At 49.3% G+C, this 20,259-nt stretch overlaps 7 protein-coding genes across 7 annotated transcripts; 2 read left to right on the top strand and 5 right to left on the bottom strand.

The window, feature by feature from the left end:
- BP5553_00919 (Uncharacterized protein) lies at positions 1-680 on the top strand (the record flags this gene model as incomplete). The annotated part of the gene is made up of 3 exons (XM_032009542.1): positions 1-319; positions 377-490; positions 544-680. The coding sequence occupies 3 exons, from the start codon at positions 1-3 to the stop codon at positions 678-680; spliced, it is 570 nt and encodes a 189-aa protein (XP_031873596.1).
- Positions 681-1,757: 1,077 nt separating this feature from the next.
- BP5553_00920 (uncharacterized protein) lies at positions 1,758-7,320 on the bottom strand (the record flags this gene model as incomplete). Its single annotated transcript, XM_032009543.1, has 12 exons — positions 1,758-3,236; positions 3,356-3,557; positions 3,927-4,044; positions 4,102-5,145; positions 5,196-5,246; positions 5,358-5,601; positions 5,657-6,099; positions 6,151-6,211; positions 6,262-6,354; positions 6,405-6,822; positions 6,871-7,166; positions 7,225-7,320. 12 exons carry the CDS (start codon positions 7,318-7,320, stop codon positions 1,758-1,760), a joined length of 4,545 nt encoding a protein of 1,514 aa, XP_031873597.1.
- A 321-nt stretch (positions 7,321-7,641) lies between these two features.
- On the bottom strand, positions 7,642-8,490 carry BP5553_00921 (Uncharacterized protein; the record flags this gene model as incomplete). The annotated part of the gene is made up of 2 exons (XM_032009544.1): positions 7,642-8,218; positions 8,273-8,490. The coding sequence occupies 2 exons, from the start codon at positions 8,488-8,490 to the stop codon at positions 7,642-7,644; spliced, it is 795 nt and encodes a 264-aa protein (XP_031873598.1).
- A 449-nt stretch (positions 8,491-8,939) lies between these two features.
- On the top strand, positions 8,940-10,743 carry BP5553_00922 (AMP-dependent synthetase; the record flags this gene model as incomplete). The annotated part of the gene is made up of 3 exons (XM_032009545.1): positions 8,940-9,369; positions 9,421-10,601; positions 10,651-10,743. The coding sequence occupies 3 exons, from the start codon at positions 8,940-8,942 to the stop codon at positions 10,741-10,743; spliced, it is 1,704 nt and encodes a 567-aa protein (XP_031873599.1).
- Positions 10,744-11,791: 1,048 nt separating this feature from the next.
- Positions 11,792-14,237, bottom strand: BP5553_00923 (uncharacterized protein; the record flags this gene model as incomplete). The annotated part of the gene is made up of 2 exons (XM_032009546.1): positions 11,792-13,273; positions 13,326-14,237. The coding sequence occupies 2 exons, from the start codon at positions 14,235-14,237 to the stop codon at positions 11,792-11,794; spliced, it is 2,394 nt and encodes a 797-aa protein (XP_031873600.1).
- A 1,156-nt stretch (positions 14,238-15,393) lies between these two features.
- BP5553_00924 (putative Methionine adenosyltransferase 2 subunit beta) lies at positions 15,394-16,519 on the bottom strand (the record flags this gene model as incomplete). The annotated part of the gene is made up of 4 exons (XM_032009547.1): positions 15,394-15,689; positions 15,743-16,198; positions 16,259-16,278; positions 16,338-16,519. The coding sequence occupies 4 exons, from the start codon at positions 16,517-16,519 to the stop codon at positions 15,394-15,396; spliced, it is 954 nt and encodes a 317-aa protein (XP_031873601.1).
- Positions 16,520-17,746: 1,227 nt separating this feature from the next.
- On the bottom strand, positions 17,747-19,318 carry BP5553_00925 (uncharacterized protein; the record flags this gene model as incomplete). Its single annotated transcript, XM_032009548.1, has 3 exons — positions 17,747-18,075; positions 18,188-19,180; positions 19,258-19,318. 3 exons carry the CDS (start codon positions 19,316-19,318, stop codon positions 17,747-17,749), a joined length of 1,383 nt encoding a protein of 460 aa, XP_031873602.1.
- Between the last annotated feature and the right edge of the window lie 941 nt (positions 19,319-20,259).

Genomic DNA, 20,259 nt, shown 5'->3' on the forward strand with positions numbered 1-20,259 from the left:
ATGTTCGCTACCTCTATTCTCATTCTTGCGCTCGCCGCAACTGGCCTTGCTGAGGTTCCTGAGGGCTACCGCACGGTGATTATCACCTCGAATGTAAACGCCAAGTTCGTTGTAGTGCCAACTTCGCCCACGGCCGGCAGTGCTATAGTCGTGTTCGTCTCGCAACCCCATATAGCTATTGAAGATCCTGATGCTGACCTATTTTACTTTTCTAGCAAGACCCGCAATGACAAGCCGGAGCAACAGTGGTATATTAAAGACGGCAACACCAGCATCCAGTTGGCAGCCACTACCCTCTGCCTAGATGCAGGCGTTAAAAGTGAGCATCGTACAAAACTCTACTAAGAGGCAACCTAGACTAATGCTAGTCGAACAGGTAACTGGAAAGATATGGCTAGCATCAACCTTAAGAATTGCTCCGCTACCGAGGACGGTCAGAAATGGGTGGCTATGGCCGACGGGCGGATCTCCCTCCAATTGTCGAGCCCACGTAAGCCTCACAAACTATGCCCGGGGATATATGAGAACTAATGCCCGAAATAGAAGAGTGTATCGATCTCCAGTATATGAGAGCCACGGAGAACAATCCGGTCGGTTTGTATAGCTGCGCGGGGCTAGGAAATATCGGCGCGGCGGACAAAGGCATCAACTGGCCACTCGTCAATGTCACTGCTTCTTGAAGTCGTACCCATAGCAGTCAAACCTCGGGCTTGGAGGGAGCACTACTCGTGTGTAGTGGTCATAAGATGGAAAGGCACTAGAGGATATTAGTGCCGGGGATCGGATGGGCTTGGAAGCTCGAGCTCTCGTTGTTAACTTGTCGTTATCAAATGAATGCAGTATGACCTAATGGTACTTGCCACTTGTGTCAGCAAGAATACCGCGTAGTCGAGTATGTGGGCAGCGCGTACCAAGGGTAAGAGTCGAGTGACATATCAAAGCCCGGATCTCCTACTTGTGTGTTATTCCGAGCTCATGGCATGGTAGGCCAATCTTTTTGGAGACAGAGAGGTTAGACATGACGCAAGAAATCACCTATATATTGATTTTCATTGTGTGTGTAGATGATGCACCGAGAAGAAATTTAAAAAAAAAATGGCGATGGGATCCGAATTCAGGAAATAGAGCTGGTCTGGAATCCCCCTACAAGGTTTTGTGCTTGTATCATAGATCACCGGCTTCACAATGTCACCTCGCCGATCTCGTCCCATTTATCATTACCGATAAAGTAGCCTTGCCCGAACAGAAGCAGATTGTGTGCAGATTAGGTGTGTGTTTATGAGTGTTGACGCGCCAGGGCGCCACTGGTCCGCCAGGTTATGGATAGCTACTATCGTTGCACTTTCGGCTTCGGTCGTGCTGATTTGATTCGAGGAGACTTGTAGCTTCCCTTGAACTGGCCTTTATCCCTTTGCCAAAAGACAGAGCTTTAAGCGTTCAACCCGCGGGAGCGCCCGCTCTCACATATATCCATATTTATGTGTGATTGGCTTTTGCTTTGATGAATTGATCCTGCCGACTGGTTAATCTTTCTTCCGTGGTAGTGTCGAGGTACTTCTCTATGCACTAGGATTTCTCCAACATAGGATATCTTCTAGTTATTGTCTGCCCTTCGTACACTCATACATCGTTAAACTCCCCGGTTTAACGCCCAAGAGAATCCATACTAATACGTCCTCCAGTTCTGCCTAGGTCACCAGTATCTCGCAAAATATCCAAAAGAGGAGCAAACAGGTATCGTTGTACTGCTTCCCATTTCAATTTCCATCCCCCCACCAATCCCCCGGAGCCGTACTCAAAGGTATTTGAACAACAGTATCCGGTGATTCGACATCGAGCTGCAGCCCGTAGTCCTTGTCGCTATCGGCAATCGTCTGCCCCCAATCGCTTTCATCTTCGGAGTCCATAGCATATTCTTCCAACGGCCTGGTCTTCAACCGAGCATCGATCCCTTGAAGCTCCTTCGCCAAAGCCCTAATGCCTCCAACGATAATGTCTGTCCTTTCCCAAGCAGCGAGTCCAGGTCTCCCAACCACCCTCTGGGAATAGAGGACATTATGCTCCCCAGCCGCCCAAGCAGGAAACGCGTACCCTTCCCCGTCTAAAGCACCCACGCCAAACGCAGTGATGCCGATATTCGTCCTCGGATGTGGCTTTTTCCGCAACTTAGCCGCCTCTCTTACAGCAGCGGCCCAGAACCTCGCACCCGCCTCCGGACCAGGTAGCCAAGCTAATTGGCACAGATCAATGATTTCCGTATGGCTTAATTCGTGTCTTGGGCTAGTCCTCCTCAAGGCACTACAGACCAAGCTCAACAGCCCTACGGGAGAATCGCATAGAGCGTATGAAAAGGTATTCGGCTCATTGAGTCCAAGCACACTAATAGCGCCATAACCCTGTCCCTCCCTCCTCTTTAGTAGGGGCGTCTGATCAGCTTGATCCCACGCCTGCACTTTCTCAGTGATCCTATTTCTGGATGCGTTGCTCAAAGACTTCCAATCATCCCCATGATATCCAAATATGCCCGCATAGAAAAACCTTGCAATTCTCCACTTGAGCCACATCCAGGGGTCCCCACCAAACTTCGGCTCCTCAATGATCGGATCAAGCAAATGAACCCCCAAACAACTCTGGGGAAACCTCTCCCCGACCAACCTCGGCAGATAATAATCAATGCCTCCCATACTACTCCTCCCACTCCCCGTCGCACTCGCAACATAGTAGCCATACCCCAATCTCTTCATCAGCTTATCGAACAAGCCGGCGGTAATCTCTAGTACATCCCCCTCTGCTTCCCGCGTCGAAAACGCACTGCTAAACCCCAACCCGGGTATAGAGGGGACAACGACATGAAAAGCCAGCGTGGATTTTGGATTCGCGGGGTCAGCTAACGGCGCAAATAGTGGGCTGAGGCTTAAATTCGTCAATGGGAACGTTGGGATAAGCAGCAGCGGTATGGCGTCTGCATGCGGGGAGCGAATATGAATGAAGTGCAACCTGACTAGGGGGGTATCATCGCCTGGGCGCAATAGCGTGCGATATTGAGGGAGCGTGGAGTTCAAATGCACTTCCTGTTGTCGCCAGTCGTAGGCGTCGAGCCAGAAATCTATCAGCGGCTCAATTTCGCGTTTCGGCGTCCCCAGGGACCATTGTTGGGAGGGAGGAACGATGAGTTCGTGGGGAAGACGAGTTAGTTCTAGCTTGCGCTTTGTGAGCTGGAGGTATTTGTTTGAGACCTGGATGCCCAAGTCAGTAAAGCTGTAGACAGGCACAAATAACTTGAAATAAGTATTGGATTGTAGTAGCTTGAGCGCCCGGGGAGGATAAGGAAACGTAATGTGATACGAATACCCACATGAATTGTATAGTTCTTCACCTCCTCCTCGTCGCCATGCACATTCCCGGCTTGCAGTCCCGTTCCGGACATCGCATACGCACTCCCCTCCATATATTTCGAATATATCTTCTTCTGGCTAGTTATACGAAATAAACCTGCCAAATTCGCTTCAGTGTCCCCAAAGCCACTAAAGACGGACTTTTCTTCGTCTTCTAGCGACCTGTACACATGTCTAATGAAGTGTTCCTGGAAAATCGTATGTCCTGTAGACTGTAGTATTTCCGAAAAGCTTGAAATCCAACCGCACTGGGAAGTGGCTGAAATGACCCCACTTATTGTTCCGCCCGCACGACCCTAGTTTAGATGTGGCGCACGCTTTCTCGTTTCGGAACGGATAAAGTCCCGAACTGCACGCGCCACAGCGGGAATTGCAAATCCCCTAATGGAAGTCCGATCATTTGGTTAATCCGGCAATGAAACAAAATAGACAGAGCGGGATGAAGAGCCACGGCTTTCCCCGGGCATAAGCTGTGGGGGGGAAGTATGAAGTATGCGTAGAATTATTACAATAGCACCACGGGGTACATACTCGAGTGATCGACAAGATCCACTCCATGCAGGCCCATGGATACCTGCATCTAGACCCTTAAGACTTCCGGGGAACAGAAATTCAGAACTACAGCATATCGCTAACTCTTGAATTTCATCTAGCAATAATAATTATATAACCGCGCTCCGGATATTCGCCATTCCCAGTCCTGTACCAGATCCATTCCCCGTCCCCGTCCTCGCCTCCCTAACATCCCCTTGGTTGGCATTGCCACCTTGCGCGTCACCGGATCCAGATCCAGCTCCAGGGGCCGTTCCGCCAACACCACGAAGGTTAATACTCCCAATCCGATTGACAATGTTGCTTCCGACAGCATCAACGGCACCGCGTGGACTGGACAGCGTAGGACCAATGGGCGCTACAGTTTCCACACGGAAGAGCTTGATCGCTGTACCGTTCCAAACTCCCACTGTGCCTTTGGCAACTTGCATTTCCGAGGTAAAAATGAAGCTCCAGAGGAGAGATTCGTACCAGCCGAGACTTAGTGGTGACCATTCGAAGTATTGGATGCGGATGGATGATGGCTCGATGCCGCGAATGTCCGCGGTTTGCATGGCGCGTAGGACGGAGGCTGAGGGGGTGTCAGTCGTTGCCCCGTTGGGCCGAGGGAGCTGGGGTGAGAGTTGCTCGATGAGCGTGAGGACTGTGTGGAGAGGGAGCTCTGGTAACCAGGACTCGATCCATTGCGCAGTCGGCTCGAATGCGCCGTTGGTTGAGTAGCCTGGTGTTGTGTGGCTGCCTAAACTCGTGGTACTGTTTTGTCGGGAGAACGTTGGCATGCCAGCTACTTTATTATCAGCAGGAAGGTCGCAAAGCAGGGCGAGAGACCTACCGGGCATCTTTCCACGCGCCTTCTCTGACATTCCCCTCAGCTGAGTCGGTACTGCGTCGTCGATACTTGATGACACTGATGATGCGCGTGAGGGATGGTCCGTCGGAGTAGACTCGGACGGAGTTGCTCGATATTCATCATCGGTATCCTCATCTTCATCGTCTCCAATGGCAAATGCCCCGTCCTCTTCAGGAACGTTACTCAGGGTTGGTGCCCGGTGGTGACTTGAAGAGGGACTTCTGATGCTATCGGCAGAGCCCCGTCGACTGTCACTCATGTCAAACTGGTCGCTAGGGTTATCTTTTCGTCGTCGATTCCTTCTCTCAATCTCCTCCTGGCCACTCTCCAAGGTAAAGGATCGTAAAGCTATGTATCGTTAGACGTCAACTGGGATGTTATTTCATGGGACTGCTTACCGTCAAATCTTTTCTTATTCCGTAGTACCGCATACACGAAGTTAGGATTTTCTAGCGACCCAGTTAGTATTCAAAACCGATAAGGACTGTTGGTGTATCTCTTCTTTTTCAAGGAGCGACAATAGAACGAGAAATTGAAATTAGAGAACGGGAGACACCCACTGTTATATCGGTGCTCTAGGATAGCATTCATGCTCTCTAATAAGGACCGCAAGAGATCGTGATTACTATCGTTAGTTAAAAGGAACCCTGGTGACGACATAGACGAGAAAAGCTGAAGTAGCTTCGACGAAGCAGAAGGGCTAAGGCACTCAAGGTAGGCGGCGATATTATTGATGACGGCCAACAATGCTGGGTATATTGCTGTGAGCTTCCCCTGGCTTGTGGTGATTATGTTGTAGATAGACTATCAAAATTAGTGATGCCAGATTTTGACTCAGAATCAAGGGAAGGGCACTTACATGTATGAGAAAATCTGCATACGATCCGTAAAAGTTCTGTAATCTGATAGCTGGCGGCAAGGTGTCTTGATTCTCGAATCTCTTGTTAAGACTCTTCCCAAAACTCGCTTCGACGCTCAGAGTTTGTAATATGAAAACGCACATTCTAACTATCCCTTGTTTTGAGGCGTCGAGTTTGTAGTCAATGGCGTAGTATAATATTAAAACTAGAAAGTCATGTGACCGATTTGTATCGATGATGAATGATCGAAATCGTTTGTTGCATTGGGTCATCTCCCAAAAGACCATGATCATCTCGGATGTCAACTTGTTTGAGTTTTGATTCCCTGGGATGTATGAAGTGCTGGATTGGAGTGGATGGTTGAGAACTCTGGTTATTCCCTCTGTAATGAATTGAAAATCTTGGGGTCGATGTAATCGCCCGAGAAAATGACGGAAGTAATCTAGATGGTCAGCTCCGATGAAATGATAAGACTAGAAGATAATTTACTTACTCTTCTTTGCATGGGCGGGATCTGATTCCGGAATGGGATAAAGAAGAACAACGAGGAGGAACTATACACGTTAGTTAAGCTCTCCACCTAACAACACGGATTTGGCCTCACCTGTAACGCATATGTCACTAATATCAACTTCGGATCTTTGAAAACTTGGACATTATATGGGATTTTCCACGATGCCGGGTTGTATTTAAGGGACTGTCATAGTCCTATTAGTGTGCGATCAAGCTTATTCTAGACCAACTTACAGTGTTCAATAGCGAGCACAGGACCGAGAGGACAACTTGCTTATCCGGACAAGTAACGATATAAGAGACAGCCTTGACGCCCTGAACCGGTAGCAGGTTGGCAGACATGTACATGCTCGGACTTGTCAAGGTCAAGAGCAATCGTAGCACCTCTGTCCGATTGCTCTCGAATTCCCTACTAGTTCCCACAGAGTTATTGCATCCAACACCGCTGGTCCATATCGCATATGTTACTTTATTATCGGTATTCGGTGCCTTAGGTAGGGTGAAGTCGGCGAAGAATAGCAGGTCGATCAAAGTGTCGATAAGCTCCTCTGCCAAAGGTTTCACCTCCTCGAATTCTTCACCAGCAGCCTCCAGTTTTGCCAGCTCCTCCTGGGACTCGTCAAATAGCACATCGCGGGCCAACGCGGCTCTCCTAGGGTACAGTCAGTCGACGTATCTACCAAAGGCTGATGTGTCGTACCGTGTACGCTTCCGCCTCACTCCCCAGAAGAACTTGTCTTCCCATGCTTGTAATTGCTCTGCCTCGTAGATATATGGGAGAACCCGAGTGAGCACCCGTATGCAATTCAGTGCATCCTTCTCAGGCGCAAACTCGGGATCTGGAAATGAAGGGTGGTGTCGTAGGATGAAGAGCCGACTCGTTACAGCCAAGATGAGCGTCTCCAAGTTCTCCAGCGATGTATCTCGAGTTCTGCGAATGTCCGCTGGCGAGAAGAGGCTGAAGACATCTTCAGCGGTTTCCGGGAGCTCCCAGAACTGTGGCCCTCCTAGTTAGCATATCGCAAGCAGCACAATGGGGCCTTCGAAGCCTTACGGAGGTCCAGTATGGATCATCGGCGGGGATTGCCTTGTCTTCTGAGAGTTTAAAGATGCCTCTCTTGAATACGAGCTTTGAGTCGGACGCTCCCATGATTGATTGCGCCTGGCATCTGACGTGAGGTTTCTTGCCCAAATGTTGACGATGTGGTCATTGCCAGGTTCTGGTTCTCGCGTGGAGAGACAATGGTCGATCGCGGAAACAGAAGCTAGAGAACCACAACATTGGCGATAACTAAATCTTATCGGAGTCGTCCAAGTCACGAAGGTGAATACGTCTGTATTGGAAAACTTTACAATGGATCAACCTAGTTACCGATCGGATTACATACACATTGGTTCAAACATAGCGTAGAGGCAGATAGAGTATCTATTCATAAACCACAAGTCTATCTCGAGCATGCATACAAAGACATCAGGTATAGAGCCTGGCGCTCCCAGAATTCCTCCTTTCCCTATCATAGAGCCACTTGCTATTCAACCCAACCGTTCCTGTCTTCGGGGTCGGCGTCGCAGGAAGGTCTAGCCCGCTAATCCTTGACACTCCAGGCCCGAACGAAGACCCGTATGAATTCCTCCTTGTTCCATTCAATCCACCTGCCATCGCTTTCTGCAACAGCGGACTTGCAGACGGAGAGAACGGCGAACCAGATAAACTGCCTCCCAGTGGGCTTTCCCTTCCCTTCCCTGACAATGGCGATCCCGAATTATTTCGATTACTTCCCGCTGATCCAGCCAAAGGCGTAGGCGTTCTCGAGTACCTGGGGGGTGTCGCGTACTTGGTATCGGGTGTTGCAGGCCTCGAGCTCGGAGGAAGGCCCAGAAGCTTTCTCTGTGCAGGCGTAAGAGGGATATCTTGGATTGGATCCGTCGATCGGAAAAGAGGTAGAAGAGCCACTGCAACATTGTACACAAATACAAGATGTACGATAGTGTAGATCCAGGTTCCGTATTGATGTAGCATTTTGCCTTCTCGGAACAGATTTGGGAGCCTAGAAAATCAATCAACAAACGGGCCTGGCGGGAGACATACGTAGGATACCCACCCATTCCAACAGGCCCTTCCAAACGCCCATGTGAGAGCTATGCCCGCGAAGTTATACAAGATAATTCGAACGTTTCGTTCGGTAAAAGTCGACGCATTCTGGCGCCTGACAATCTCGTTCAACTTGGGATGTCGCCATGTCCCGGTCGGTGGTGTCGATGGCTGTGCAGGATTGGCGGGAGTGGAAGGACGGGCAGGAGTAGATACTGCAGAGGACATGGTCGCCGGCGAGAAGAGTATTTCCCAGTTGTGCTAGATGCGCCCATCATTAGATATGAGTCTCGAATGTCAACAAGGTATCCCGCGTCCACTTACCCAAGTGATGCGTACTTTGACCCTGGAAATCCCCTCAGGTGGGTGGATAAGTACCTAAATGTTAGTAGACTACGGCGCTCGTAGTAAGAGATTACTTTATGTTAGCATTGTCGATAAGTTGGATTGGTGAGTTGACTTTGTTGTTTTGGAGCTTGAGCTGGGTGGCAACCTCAAAAACGCGGCAGCGCGGACGACCGAGACCCCTGCTCAACGAGGCCGAGTTCGAGGCAGCACAGCCTCTTGAATACCATCATGTAATCACCGACATAGCATCTACAACGTACAGTAGATGTCAACATAAACTCCCATCGTCACTCTCACCCCCGCTTCATTTCCAGTCTTGTTCTATCAGAATGGGTTTCGACAACGTGATGTTGACGCTTGATGAGACAGTTACGGATTTCTTCGGGCAATGGGATGTGTACACCACACTGATCGCCGGATGTCTGGTCACCTTTTTCGTCTACCAAGTGACCAGTTCCCGCGATCCAGATGCCCACCCTATGCTTCTTGCCCGGCAGGCCCAGGCATCTCCAGTCAGACAAGAAGGCCAGTCTGCGGTCTTCCGCTCACACGCAGCTCCGCATGGCATGCCGTTAAACTCCGGCCTTAACGTTAAGGATCCGGGTGATTCTAAGTGGAGTAGAGGAAGGGACGGCGATTTGCGAGATGTATGGCGCAGGGTAGTCAGTGGAGGTATTGACCGGGAGGGAAAGGAGACGGGCGAAAAGGGCAGGTTGTTGACGGTCCTTGGCTCAGAGCAAATCATCGATCATGATATCAGTCCGTCCATCCCACCTCCATTTATATGAGTAAACTTCTGACTGGTACTAGCGGACATCAATCGACAGATTGCCCTTATCGGCCAACATATAAAGGGAAACGGAGGGGAAAATATTGCCATTTATCTACCAAATTCTATCGAATTCCTAGCAACCTTGTTTGCCTGCGCCTTTTATGACTTAACGGCAATTCTCGTACCATACGACCAGGACCAACCGGTTGAATCCATTATCTCATTGCTGGGCCAATCGAAGGCGGATACTGTGGTCGCCGCTGTAGGATCGTTTCCATTTGATGTTATAAAGAAAAGCTACCCGGCTTTAAAGCAACTCATCTGGGTTGTGGACGAGGGTAGTAAGCATATGGATTGGAATGAAGTTCCGACAGGCACTGGCGGACCAGTCAATGTTTCAACATGGCAGGAAATCGTTCAAGATGCACCAGCCACTGGATTGGAGCTACCTTCCGTGGATAGAAAGGCCGAGTTAAAGAACATACTAGCATTTTGGCCTTCTGGGGAACTTGTTGAATATACTCATGCCAACATCATCGCCGGAATTGCTGGCCAACTGTCGTCGTTGCCGGCTGCCCACCGTATAAATCATTCGGACTTGTTCCTCCCTGTGGACTCGTTATCTACGATGTATCCACTAGTTTTGACCCTTTCAGCGCTCTACTCCAATGCCCCGGTTGCTCTGAACTCGGTTGCTGGTACAAGCCCAGATCTTGTCTTAGCAACTCAAGGGATTAGTCCTACGATTGTGGTTGCATCGCCCGGAACTCTAACAAAAGTTCTCTCCGAAACTGCAGCCAAGATGAGTTCCCCAGTGTACAAAATTGTGCATTGGTTCCAGACCCGATCTCTGATTCAGCAAGGAGTTATGCCTGCATCTACAATGTTCTCCCGCCCTTTTGACTCTCTTCGCCCAATTATAGGGTCTACGCCAGGGAAACTGCGCCTGATCTACGTCTCGGAACAAATCGGTGCCAAGTCTACGCCATTGACCGCTAAGAATCTGTCAGACTTGCGGATTTATACCGGAGCTAGAATTATTTATTCTCTAGCTTCCTCCAAAGTAGCTGGTGCTGTTACGCAGACCGGCGTTTACGACTACAGAGTTGATGAAAATTCGGAGCAGAATGCACATTTTGGAGCTCCAGTTAGCAGCGTTGAGTTCTTCTTGAAGGATACCAAGGACCATAAAACGACTGATGAATCATCTCGTGGAGAGGTAAGCAGTATATTGTACTCGTAATGATACCGAAGCTGACTGAATATAGATCTATGCAAGGGGTCCAGCTGTTGTTGGTGGAGAAGCGTCTCTAGGCGTCAATGGTAGGATCGCAGAGGATAGCACGCTAGTGCTCTTGTAAATCATGAATCGTGATAAGAAAATTGGATATAGAAAGCCAGATCAATACATGGAATTCGCGTAGGATTTCTAACCCAGTAAAAGAATCAGTTTTCGTCTACTCTTCAAACTACGTATACATCAAATACAACCCCTCCAAAGTTCTCAACTAGGTCTGCAATTACCGGAAAGAATTTTTCTAAGGTCTCTCAAGCTTCATGTGCATGATAACCTTTCCTCTTATCGGCTAATAGCAGCTCACGGTGCAGCAGAGTGCCCATCCCACCAGCTATTAACCATATACCCCTAGTATGGGGTTTGGTGTCAATCATATTTCACAAGTTGAACATATTACCTTTATGAATTAGTTTCCTTATAGACTCCAATATGTTGCCACCCGGCTGGGCCAGTTAAGAAGTGATAACCACGCTTCAATATCCTATATTTCAAAATATGTTACGGGAACCTGGCAGAAAGGAAGTGCTGGACCACTCAATAGTAGCAGTTTCTTGAACCCATGACTTTACCTTACGGGGATTATATCATTGATCTGGACTTCATAGTTGCATTGTGAGATGCCGTTAAGGTTGATGATGGGAGAGGACATGATCTGGATGAATGGTGCCGTGTACTGGCACTGCAGACCTTAGAAACAGCCATGAGTTGTGGAGGGACAAAGTCTAACTTACTTGATATTATGAACAAGGGACCTTCTTGCTTGCCTACCATACTGAGCTATAGCTGCTTATATCCCAGAAAGTAGGACGGAGGAATACCACGAGAATGAATGAAGACATAGAGGCGATTAATGTGTGCTATCATACTTGATGTATTGGTAGTAAACCCAAGCAATACAACCCAACCTTTTGGAAACTTGTGAAACCTGGAAGATAATAATGGGGTATCGTCAATTTACAATCACGCCAGCTTATATCCATCCATCCATCCACCCATGCATGTCCATCTACCCTCTAGAACCCAGTAAAAAAGCCCGGCTTTCTTTCATGCTCCAATCCCTAAAACTTCCTTTCCGTTCTTTTCATGCACCATGTAAACATCAAGTCATCAAATCATAAACCGCTAACCAAACCCCCCTTAATAAAAGCACCCTCAGACCTCCCATTAACCGTTCCTGTCCTTGACCTTACACCAGGCACCTGATCCCTCCTAAATAACGTCTGCGTTGGGCCCATGTTAAGCGCCTCTGTATTGGGACCTTTTGCAACGTCAACAAGCGGCACGCCCTCAATAGGCTTCACGCCATGGCCTTTGCCTCTCTTATCCCACTGCGGCGCCTCCCTGAACTCCGGTGTAAAATCGAGCAGCGGCTTCGGCATGGACGGAGCAGCTGAGGTATCAGGCCTTTGGCTGCGCATGGTGGTGGTGCGTGTGGATTTAATGGACATAGCTCGTTGGTTTCCTCCATGGCTGTTAAGAAGTGAAGGCCCATCCACGAATGGTCCTGAGGGGATGAGTTCTTGTTGTTGTTCGCGCTCTTTTTGTAGGCGTTGCCGTTGTGAATAAGTCCGGCCGAGAAGACCGCTAGATGAAAACTCCTCTTCTGGTTCCGGTGGGAGACGGTATGACACGGGTGGAGGGTGACGCTTGCTTTCTCGCCGGTTGGGGACGTGGGGAAGGGAGATGCTGTTGCGGAGGTGAAAGGGGACTTGGCGTGGTGGGCTGCCATCATCGGATTCGTATTCTCGGTCCTTTGATTCTGGCTTTTGGTGGTCAAAGCGGTCCACATCAAGTAGTGGTGTGAACGAGCCGATTGTATAGGGGTCTTCATCAACGGAGACTTTAAGAGTGCGACCAAGTTTGTTGGCCGTTGATTTCCCGTTGCTATGGGCAGCCTTGGGTTTCTTCTTGGCACCTTCACCCATTCGATTTACTAAATACCAACTTCGCCATTGCTGAACGGCTGAATACCACTTATGCGCCAGACTCTCGTCATCAGTACTGAAGTAATGGACGAAATTTTCGGTACTTAAAAACATTGCAGTTTTCTGCTGGCTCTTAATTGCATAGCAGTGCTTTTTCGGCGGTTTAAGGACCTTTCGCGTGTATTGCGGAGTTGCAGTGTAGATGTCGAAGTCTGTCAAGTGACACAAGTTTGCAAAGTCTTTGTCTGATGACTTGGCTCCAGGCTTCTTGGACATATATATTTGCCCGGTGGAGAGCAATGTGACATGTCGCTTGTTCCATTTTCCGGGTTTCTGAGAATGGTACATATACACTGTGGTGCCCTCGGGCGCTTCCTTCGGAACCGAGGAGGCATCAAGATCCCTGTCGAATTGAGGTGAATCTGAATTTTGAAGCAAGACAGCATTCTGTGTGTCTCGATCCCATGAGTTCATGATGTCTCTAATGTGCTCATAACGTCGTACTCGGCGTTCCAGGCCAAGTGGTGTATAAGACTCTAACAAAACGGTGGTAGAGGGGTTGATGTCCTGGGTCATGACATTGGCAGCGGTGAAAATCAGATCAGTAGGAGTGGTTTCAGGATCGAATGGGAGATTGATAGACGATTGTTTACATCGTATCAAAACGCGCTAAATAGAATGTTAGCAAAATATACGGTTTTAGCTAGGAGGTACAACCCACTCTTTCTCCAGCATTGCTCGCAGAGATTGGGGCATCAGTCTGCGGGACAATACCCCCACCTCCTTGCTCAATCATCTTGGGATGCTCTAGCTTTGGCTCAGTAGCTACAGGCTCAAGCCTCCGTGGCGGTGATAATCCGGTCTCTGGGCGAGCCGCTGCCTTCTCAACTGACCTTGGCGGCGGTGATTCAATACCCCGGGACAAGGAATTTGCCCCAGAGCCGCTGCCACTTCCGGATGTCTTTGTAACGGCTCTCTTCCTAGAGAAAAACCCGAATTTCTCCCTTGGACTAGTAACTTTGGGTGTTTGAGGGACGGCCGCCGCCAATTCTGCATCTAGCCGCTCCAAGTCCTTGCGCTTCTGCTCGTCCAGCAGCCTTGCAGTTTCTTCTTCCATCAATCGAGCCTGCTCGTCCGCTTGGGCTTTCCGGTGCTGGGCTATTCTTAATTGCTCATCGGCCTGACGCCTCTGCTCCTCGATTAGGACATCCTGTTCTCGAAGATCCCGCAGCTTGCGCCGCGACCTCTCTTCTTCTGTTTCTCGGGGCCGGCCCTGCAGCTGGGGGATTGTCTCGACATTTGGAGAGGTGGGGTATTGTCGATGGGAAGAAAGCGCAGGCTCGGTCACTCGTCTTGTTGGTCTTGCTCCGGGGGTTTGTAGGGTGCTATACCCACCTAACGCCGGCGGAGGCATCGGAGGCATGGGCGGCGCAGGTTCGCTCGTCTGCGTGCCAACTCTGGAGCGGCGGTACCGCGACATGCTCTTCGTCCGCCCGAGCGATGAGGCATCGTCATCTTGTTTCTGGGGGCTCGGTTCTGATTGTGGCGATTTCACAGACGCGTGCCTTACAGATCGGTACCTGCTGTATTTCGCGGGCGCCGATGCTGGGGATTCATCCTTTTCTCCAGACATGGTCGCGCATTCAGATTCGTGATCCGTGGTGTCTGCGGGTCATATAAAGCGTTGGTGTTGTTCAATCCCTTTGCAAATCCCCGGGCTGAAGCCAAGGAGCATTGGCAACGTAGTCGATCGGGTGGAGAAAAAGAAAGTTACGGCACTGTTGTAAAATGCCCAGGCCAGCTGAACTCAATGAACTAAGGCGGCTGAGAGTGGAATCGTCAAGATCTTGGCTCCTATTCACCACGCCGCTAATAACAATTAACAACGAGATTACCTATTGAGACAGATTGGCTTGCGCCCGTCAATAATTTCCGCGCGCCTAGCGTGTCAGGCACACACAGATGGCAGCTTGGGTCCCTGGCACGTGAGGCTGAGGCTGAGGCTTGTACCTAGGTAGGGCTGCGTCTTGTGAGATGTTCCTGTGCTCTTGTGCTCTTGTGCTCTGTGCTGAGCACCAACTCATCCAGTCGCTTGTCTGTTGCTCTAGTCGATATATTGATTCCACAGAAAACAAAGGGGGAGGAAGAGCTTTACTTTGGGCCTCGATCTACTCCCACCACTTCAACGTCTCGTGCGAACGCCCCCGGGATCCTGCATCAGATTACCCGTATTTAATAGCCAATCCTGGGCAATAATACCAACGACAATTCAACCTGCAGGTTCCCTTGTTCCTTGCCGGTGGCAAGGTTTTGGCGTGTAGTCGCAGCTGTACGGAGTAATCGGTTTGTTGCTGTGTGAATAGCGCCATGGTGGCGCTGGCTAGTGGCTGGCATAATTGGCTGGGCATCTGAATGGCTCTACTCTGTACAAGTGCAACGCGATATTCTGCATACTTTTAAAACTCCAAGCAACGAGCATTGGTAGCCGTATGTGACTTATACAGCATGTCTATAGAAATTTCTACGTTCATACGTTATATAGAGTCCAAGGGATGTGGTGCAATCTATTCTCACAACCTTATTGCTAGCAATGAGACCTCCTGAATATCTTGCTGAAGAAAGAGTGATGTTGGATAGGGCTGATCTGCGTTGTAATGTTCCCTTTTCGGCTTTCAAGCCTTTTCATTTTAAGAGTAGCCAATGGCAAAACGGCCCTCCAATAATCAATATCAACAGGGCGATTTCTGTACCATAAAGCACTCCAGTATGTCAAGCCCGGAGGACGATCTCTACTTCCTATATGCCCTCATCTCACGCCTCCACCAGTCCTTAAAATTCATAGTAGCAACATTGATATCGAGCTCTTTCAGCACCAAGGTCGATAGGTGGCAATCATATGGCCTTTTGACACTCGCATTCGGGTCGTTTCCTTGTGTATTGGGTTTCATACCATCAAGTGGCAGTCCCATAATCTCAGCGAAGATTTCGCAGATTTCATATTTCGTAAGTCTGTCTTCGGAGGAGAATTGAAGGATTCGTGGGAGGGAGTATTTATCTGCTGTTTCTAGGTACTTCACAGCGATATCTAGCACGGTGTTAGCCACAACTAGTAATCAGCACTCGAAGAAGGTACAGTACCCAGGCAGACTCGACCAACATCCTCAGTATTCGTGGGATACCGAATAGCCCAGTGATCCATCGCAACCTCGGCATCCTTCTCCTGTGCCTTCCAGACGCTGTTCATTAGCACATTGACGGCGCTCTCCTCGGGGGTCTCCGCCTCGCCATAGAGGACCGGAACTCTCAATACGACGGCCCAACCAGAGCTCCTCCCTGCATGGCCATACGTCCCCAACACGGCCCTTTCGCCCTCATACTTCGTCTCGCCGTATAGATTTGGCGGGTGAGGCGTGTCGGTCACCTCATATGGAGCCTCGCCTTCGGTACCAGGGAATACGTAGTCGGTTGATATGTAGATGAGAAGGATATCTTGGGATGAGCAGAGCCTAGCTAGGGAAGCGGAGGCTGCAACGTTCAGAGCGCGTGTGCCTTCGGGGTCTTTGTCGCACTTGTCTGGGAAGCGATTTGCGGCGCCTGTACACGGTCAGCTTCCTGTGCGCAATTTGATCCGATAGACTCGCAGTCAAGGCTTACAGTGGACAACGACTGATGGTCTTCATATCCTCCTGCAGGTTAGTGCTGTATCGCGCTGCGAGGACATATTGGGACATACTTGACTTCACGGAGGACTTTAGCTACGTCTGTTTCGGATTCCAAGTCAAGCTTCAAAATGGCGGGCGGCTTTGCGCGGGTCAGACCTGTGCCCTTGACGACCCATCCACCACGCTCAAAGGCCTTCATTACCTGTCTGCCCAGCAGACCTGTTGCGCCGGTGACGAGAGCTGTTCTTGCCATGGTTGTGGAGTAATGATGATGTGGTGGTGGCTGTAGTTCAGCAGCCAAGGTCGACACTGGGGGGCTTCCAGGTTGCACAGAATGCAGACCCAAGGACTGACGTATCTTCACATGAGCCAAATCAACTCGCCCTTCCCCGAAAGTAAATAGAGTTCATGATAGCGCAAGTCTTATTTAAACTACAGCTATGGCTACGCCCGTGGCTCCTGATAACAATCCAAGTCCAGGCAGGTAAATACCATGGCAACTTCGCCTTTGCTAGCCTCTTCTTCACGACGATCCATCAAGAATCGTACGCAATGAAAAGCGATTCTCTCATGAGAAGAGTTTGGTTTCCAAAGATTCCCTGCCGGATCTTGATCCAACAGGAGCGGTCATGGTATAGTTTTCAACTAGCAAAAACGCAAACTCGGACGAATCCTCACTGTTATGCGTAAAACCCATGCACTAGGATAAGGAGAAAAGAAAGGGATTTTGAGAAGGGGGAAGCTGGCAATTTATACCAGAGGCGCGACGCTAAGCGAGCTCTGAGTCAGCGAGGTTGCCGCCGCAAATTTTCGGTGTTTGATTGGGGCGCAAACAGAGCAAACAGTGCATTGATTTCCCAGCCTCCCCGCAATTTCAGGTTCTACGCAGCGACACCGATAGCGACTCGCTGAGTCAGCCGGTACGTGTAGTGATCGCAGCCTGTGGCACTGTTAAGGGGGAACTCTCCTTACTCTCAATGAACTCCACCAAATCACGAGGCATCGTCATAATATACCCTACCTACATATCAAGCTGATAACCGGTGCCACTTCTTTTAGTGATATGCAGTGTTATATTTATCTGCCCACCTTATGGCTTCCGAGACCTTCCCCCTGGGAGGGCTTTGAGCAATCTCGGAATACATACATTCATAACATCTCTTTCAAGCTGCAAAGTTACGAGCCAGTAGGAATTACAAAGTATCAGTCTCTTGATCTTGACGCTACGGGCTATCCTCATAAGAGCATGCAAACATACAAATAGGAAATCTCTCCGGAATCAAGGCCGCGTTCCATCCCTCGATAACTGCATTGGCGAACAGCAACCTCCTCGAAGTCCCATTTAGGGACTAACAAGTTACTCGTTTCCCATCCATCGGCTTGCTCAACCTTGCCATCGATCCCCTTCAAATCAATACCTGAAACTCTTCGAAACACAGAACCAAGCAAATATAATCCTCACCAGCTGCTGTAATGCCTCTCAATCCTCGTGCTCCCCACTGACAAACGTAAAAATCACAACTTCCCTATCACTCTCGTTCACAACCTCACAAATATCCCCGCTTCTAACTCTCCACATACCACCCTCTTGGCACTTCAATCTGGTCTCCTTTCCTTTCGGGCCAAGACAAACAAGCACAGGTCCGCCCCTGGCTACGGTACAGAATTTAAAACAGAATTTGAATCCCTCTTCGATGGTCAATGAGCAACCAGCCCCGGGGGAGATCTTGACGACGCTGTAAGTGCTCTGCCCGATCTGGATGCTTTGGTTGGATTTGGTGGTGATGTAGTGCTCCGAGAATGCGATGTCTATGTGGCAGTCAGTAATTGGTCTTGGTGCCCTATACAAACGGAATCAAGGGACTTAATCAAGCGGGAAACGGAGGGGAAAAGGAGGGGAAATGAAAAGACAAGCACTCACTTTCTTCCATTTCAGTATCATCATGCCCTTGAACCATCCCTCGAACAGTTCCTGGGTTCTCCTCCCAATTCTCAACCACCTCCCCGGCCTTTCGCTGGCGAATTGGATGTGAATAATCTTCGGGGTCGCGTGAGAGTGACACTCTTCTGGCACGAGAAGCTTTGGCTAGTGAGCCCTCGGGATTGATGGAGCATCCTTGCGGCTTGATGGTTGGGGTCGAAGTGAAGACGTCGTCCAAATCATTGAAGAGCTTATGCCCATGCGTGACCTTCTCTGAACCTTGAACTGCAACCTTTGGATGAAGAATAGTACGCAGAAGTTCGCCCTTGCTGGTCGACAATCTTGCCTCAGTCATGGAGTTTGACTTCTCTAGCGCTTGAGCCGTGACCTTGGGGTAAAGGATAGTCCGCATCAGCTCCTCGCTCTTAACCACCTGTCTGATCTGGCTGTCTGAGGTGATGAAGCTGTTCTTGATATACTCCTCATTCTCGTCGTCCATATCTGCCTCTTCACCGGAGCTGTATTCATACGGGTTCTTCGAACCATCACTGCCAACGGCCTTCTGGTCGGCGACGATCATCTCCTCATCCTCCTCATCCGAGCTGGAATCATACCAATCCTCAAGCTTCTTCAGTAGCTTCAAAGTGGCGGGTGACCTGCGAGCATCCTCTCTGTCATCCTTACTTTTCTTCTTCTTGTGTTTCTTAGTTGGAGTCTTTGGTGGCTCCATCTCAGCTTTCTTCTCGTCTTTCTTCACAACACTGGTCTCGTCCTTGCGCTCTTTCTTGGTTTTGATCTTCTTGATCCTCAGATCCTCATCATCAACACCATTGAGATCAACAGAATGCAAGCCAGAATGGCGCTTGCGTTTCTTCTCCAATTTCTTCTCCTTCTTGATCTGGGCGAGCTCGCATTGATGCCGCAATCCTGCATCAAGTTTGGCGCTGACTTTCTCAGCATCACTGGATGCCATCGCCATTGTGTCACTTGGAGCTACGTGCGAAATCAGCTGCAATTCCCATCATCCATAACCCGAAAAGTGAGTACAGGAGGTGAGTGATGGATCTTACAATTCAAAAGCGCAGCCCCGAGTTTGGTTCTGATAGCCATATCGGCATCGTTGGATTTCATCCCTAAGAAAACAACGTGAGCCTCAGATTCATGCCTGTCATTAAAAGAGGAAGAGGTCAAATAGATCTCACCATGAAACTTATGGATAGCCATCATGTCTTCAATCTCTTGCTCTCGTGATATCTTTATCCTCTTGATATTACCTCGTCAGGGGTGATGCGTTGTTGCGCTTTTTTGGTTGCTGGTTGCGTGCTGGGATAGAAAGGAAGGAAATTAAGAGTTGTCTCTGAAGAAGGAAAGGGAAGAAGGAACGGGAAGCGAGATGTGATTTTAATTTTCGATGTGGCTGTGGTTGTGGTAGTAGTGTGCTGCGACATTCACCTTTAGTGAGCGTTGGTGGTTGAAGGTGAACTTTTGGGGTATGTCACTTTTGGGCTCTGCGAGTAAATATGTTGACTGGGGTTAAGGGGGGATTTGCGTATTCTAAGCGGAATACACGAGGGCTCCAGCCTTATGAGTATATGCGCAATGGTGGATTTCAGGGTAGGGAGCCTGGAGAGCTTGGGGAGGTTGTGAATTGGTTGCCACTAGAATAAAGGGGTAATAGCTCGTTTACGGAAGATCAGGTAGGAATATAGACCGCCTTTGGATATGTCCGTTAGGCAATAGCTACCGATTATTTCTTAGTTAAATATGCCGGAAGTTTGAATCACCACCGTTCTTTTGTGAATCTGGTTCAACCCGCTTTATTTGCATTCACAAAACGAGCGAGGTGCGACTTGAAGAACGTATCTAGATATATAATGTGATGATTGATATGTGTATAATGATGTATTGAATAGAGTTTGTAGCTAAGTGGTGCATATCTGAGCAGCTCCAAGGCAATGTTAACAAAAGCAAAGCACAGTTCTTAATACAAGGGTCAAAGCAGCCTGCAGATTGGGTATGCAGAAAGCCAAGGGATGGGGGTATAGAGGAGGGAACACAAGCACATGGGCGAT

Source organism: Venustampulla echinocandica (assembly GCF_003357145.1).
Source record: "Venustampulla echinocandica strain BP 5553 chromosome Unknown scaffold_0, whole genome shotgun sequence".
Taxonomy (NCBI): Eukaryota; Fungi; Ascomycota; class Leotiomycetes; order Helotiales; family Pleuroascaceae; genus Venustampulla; species Venustampulla echinocandica.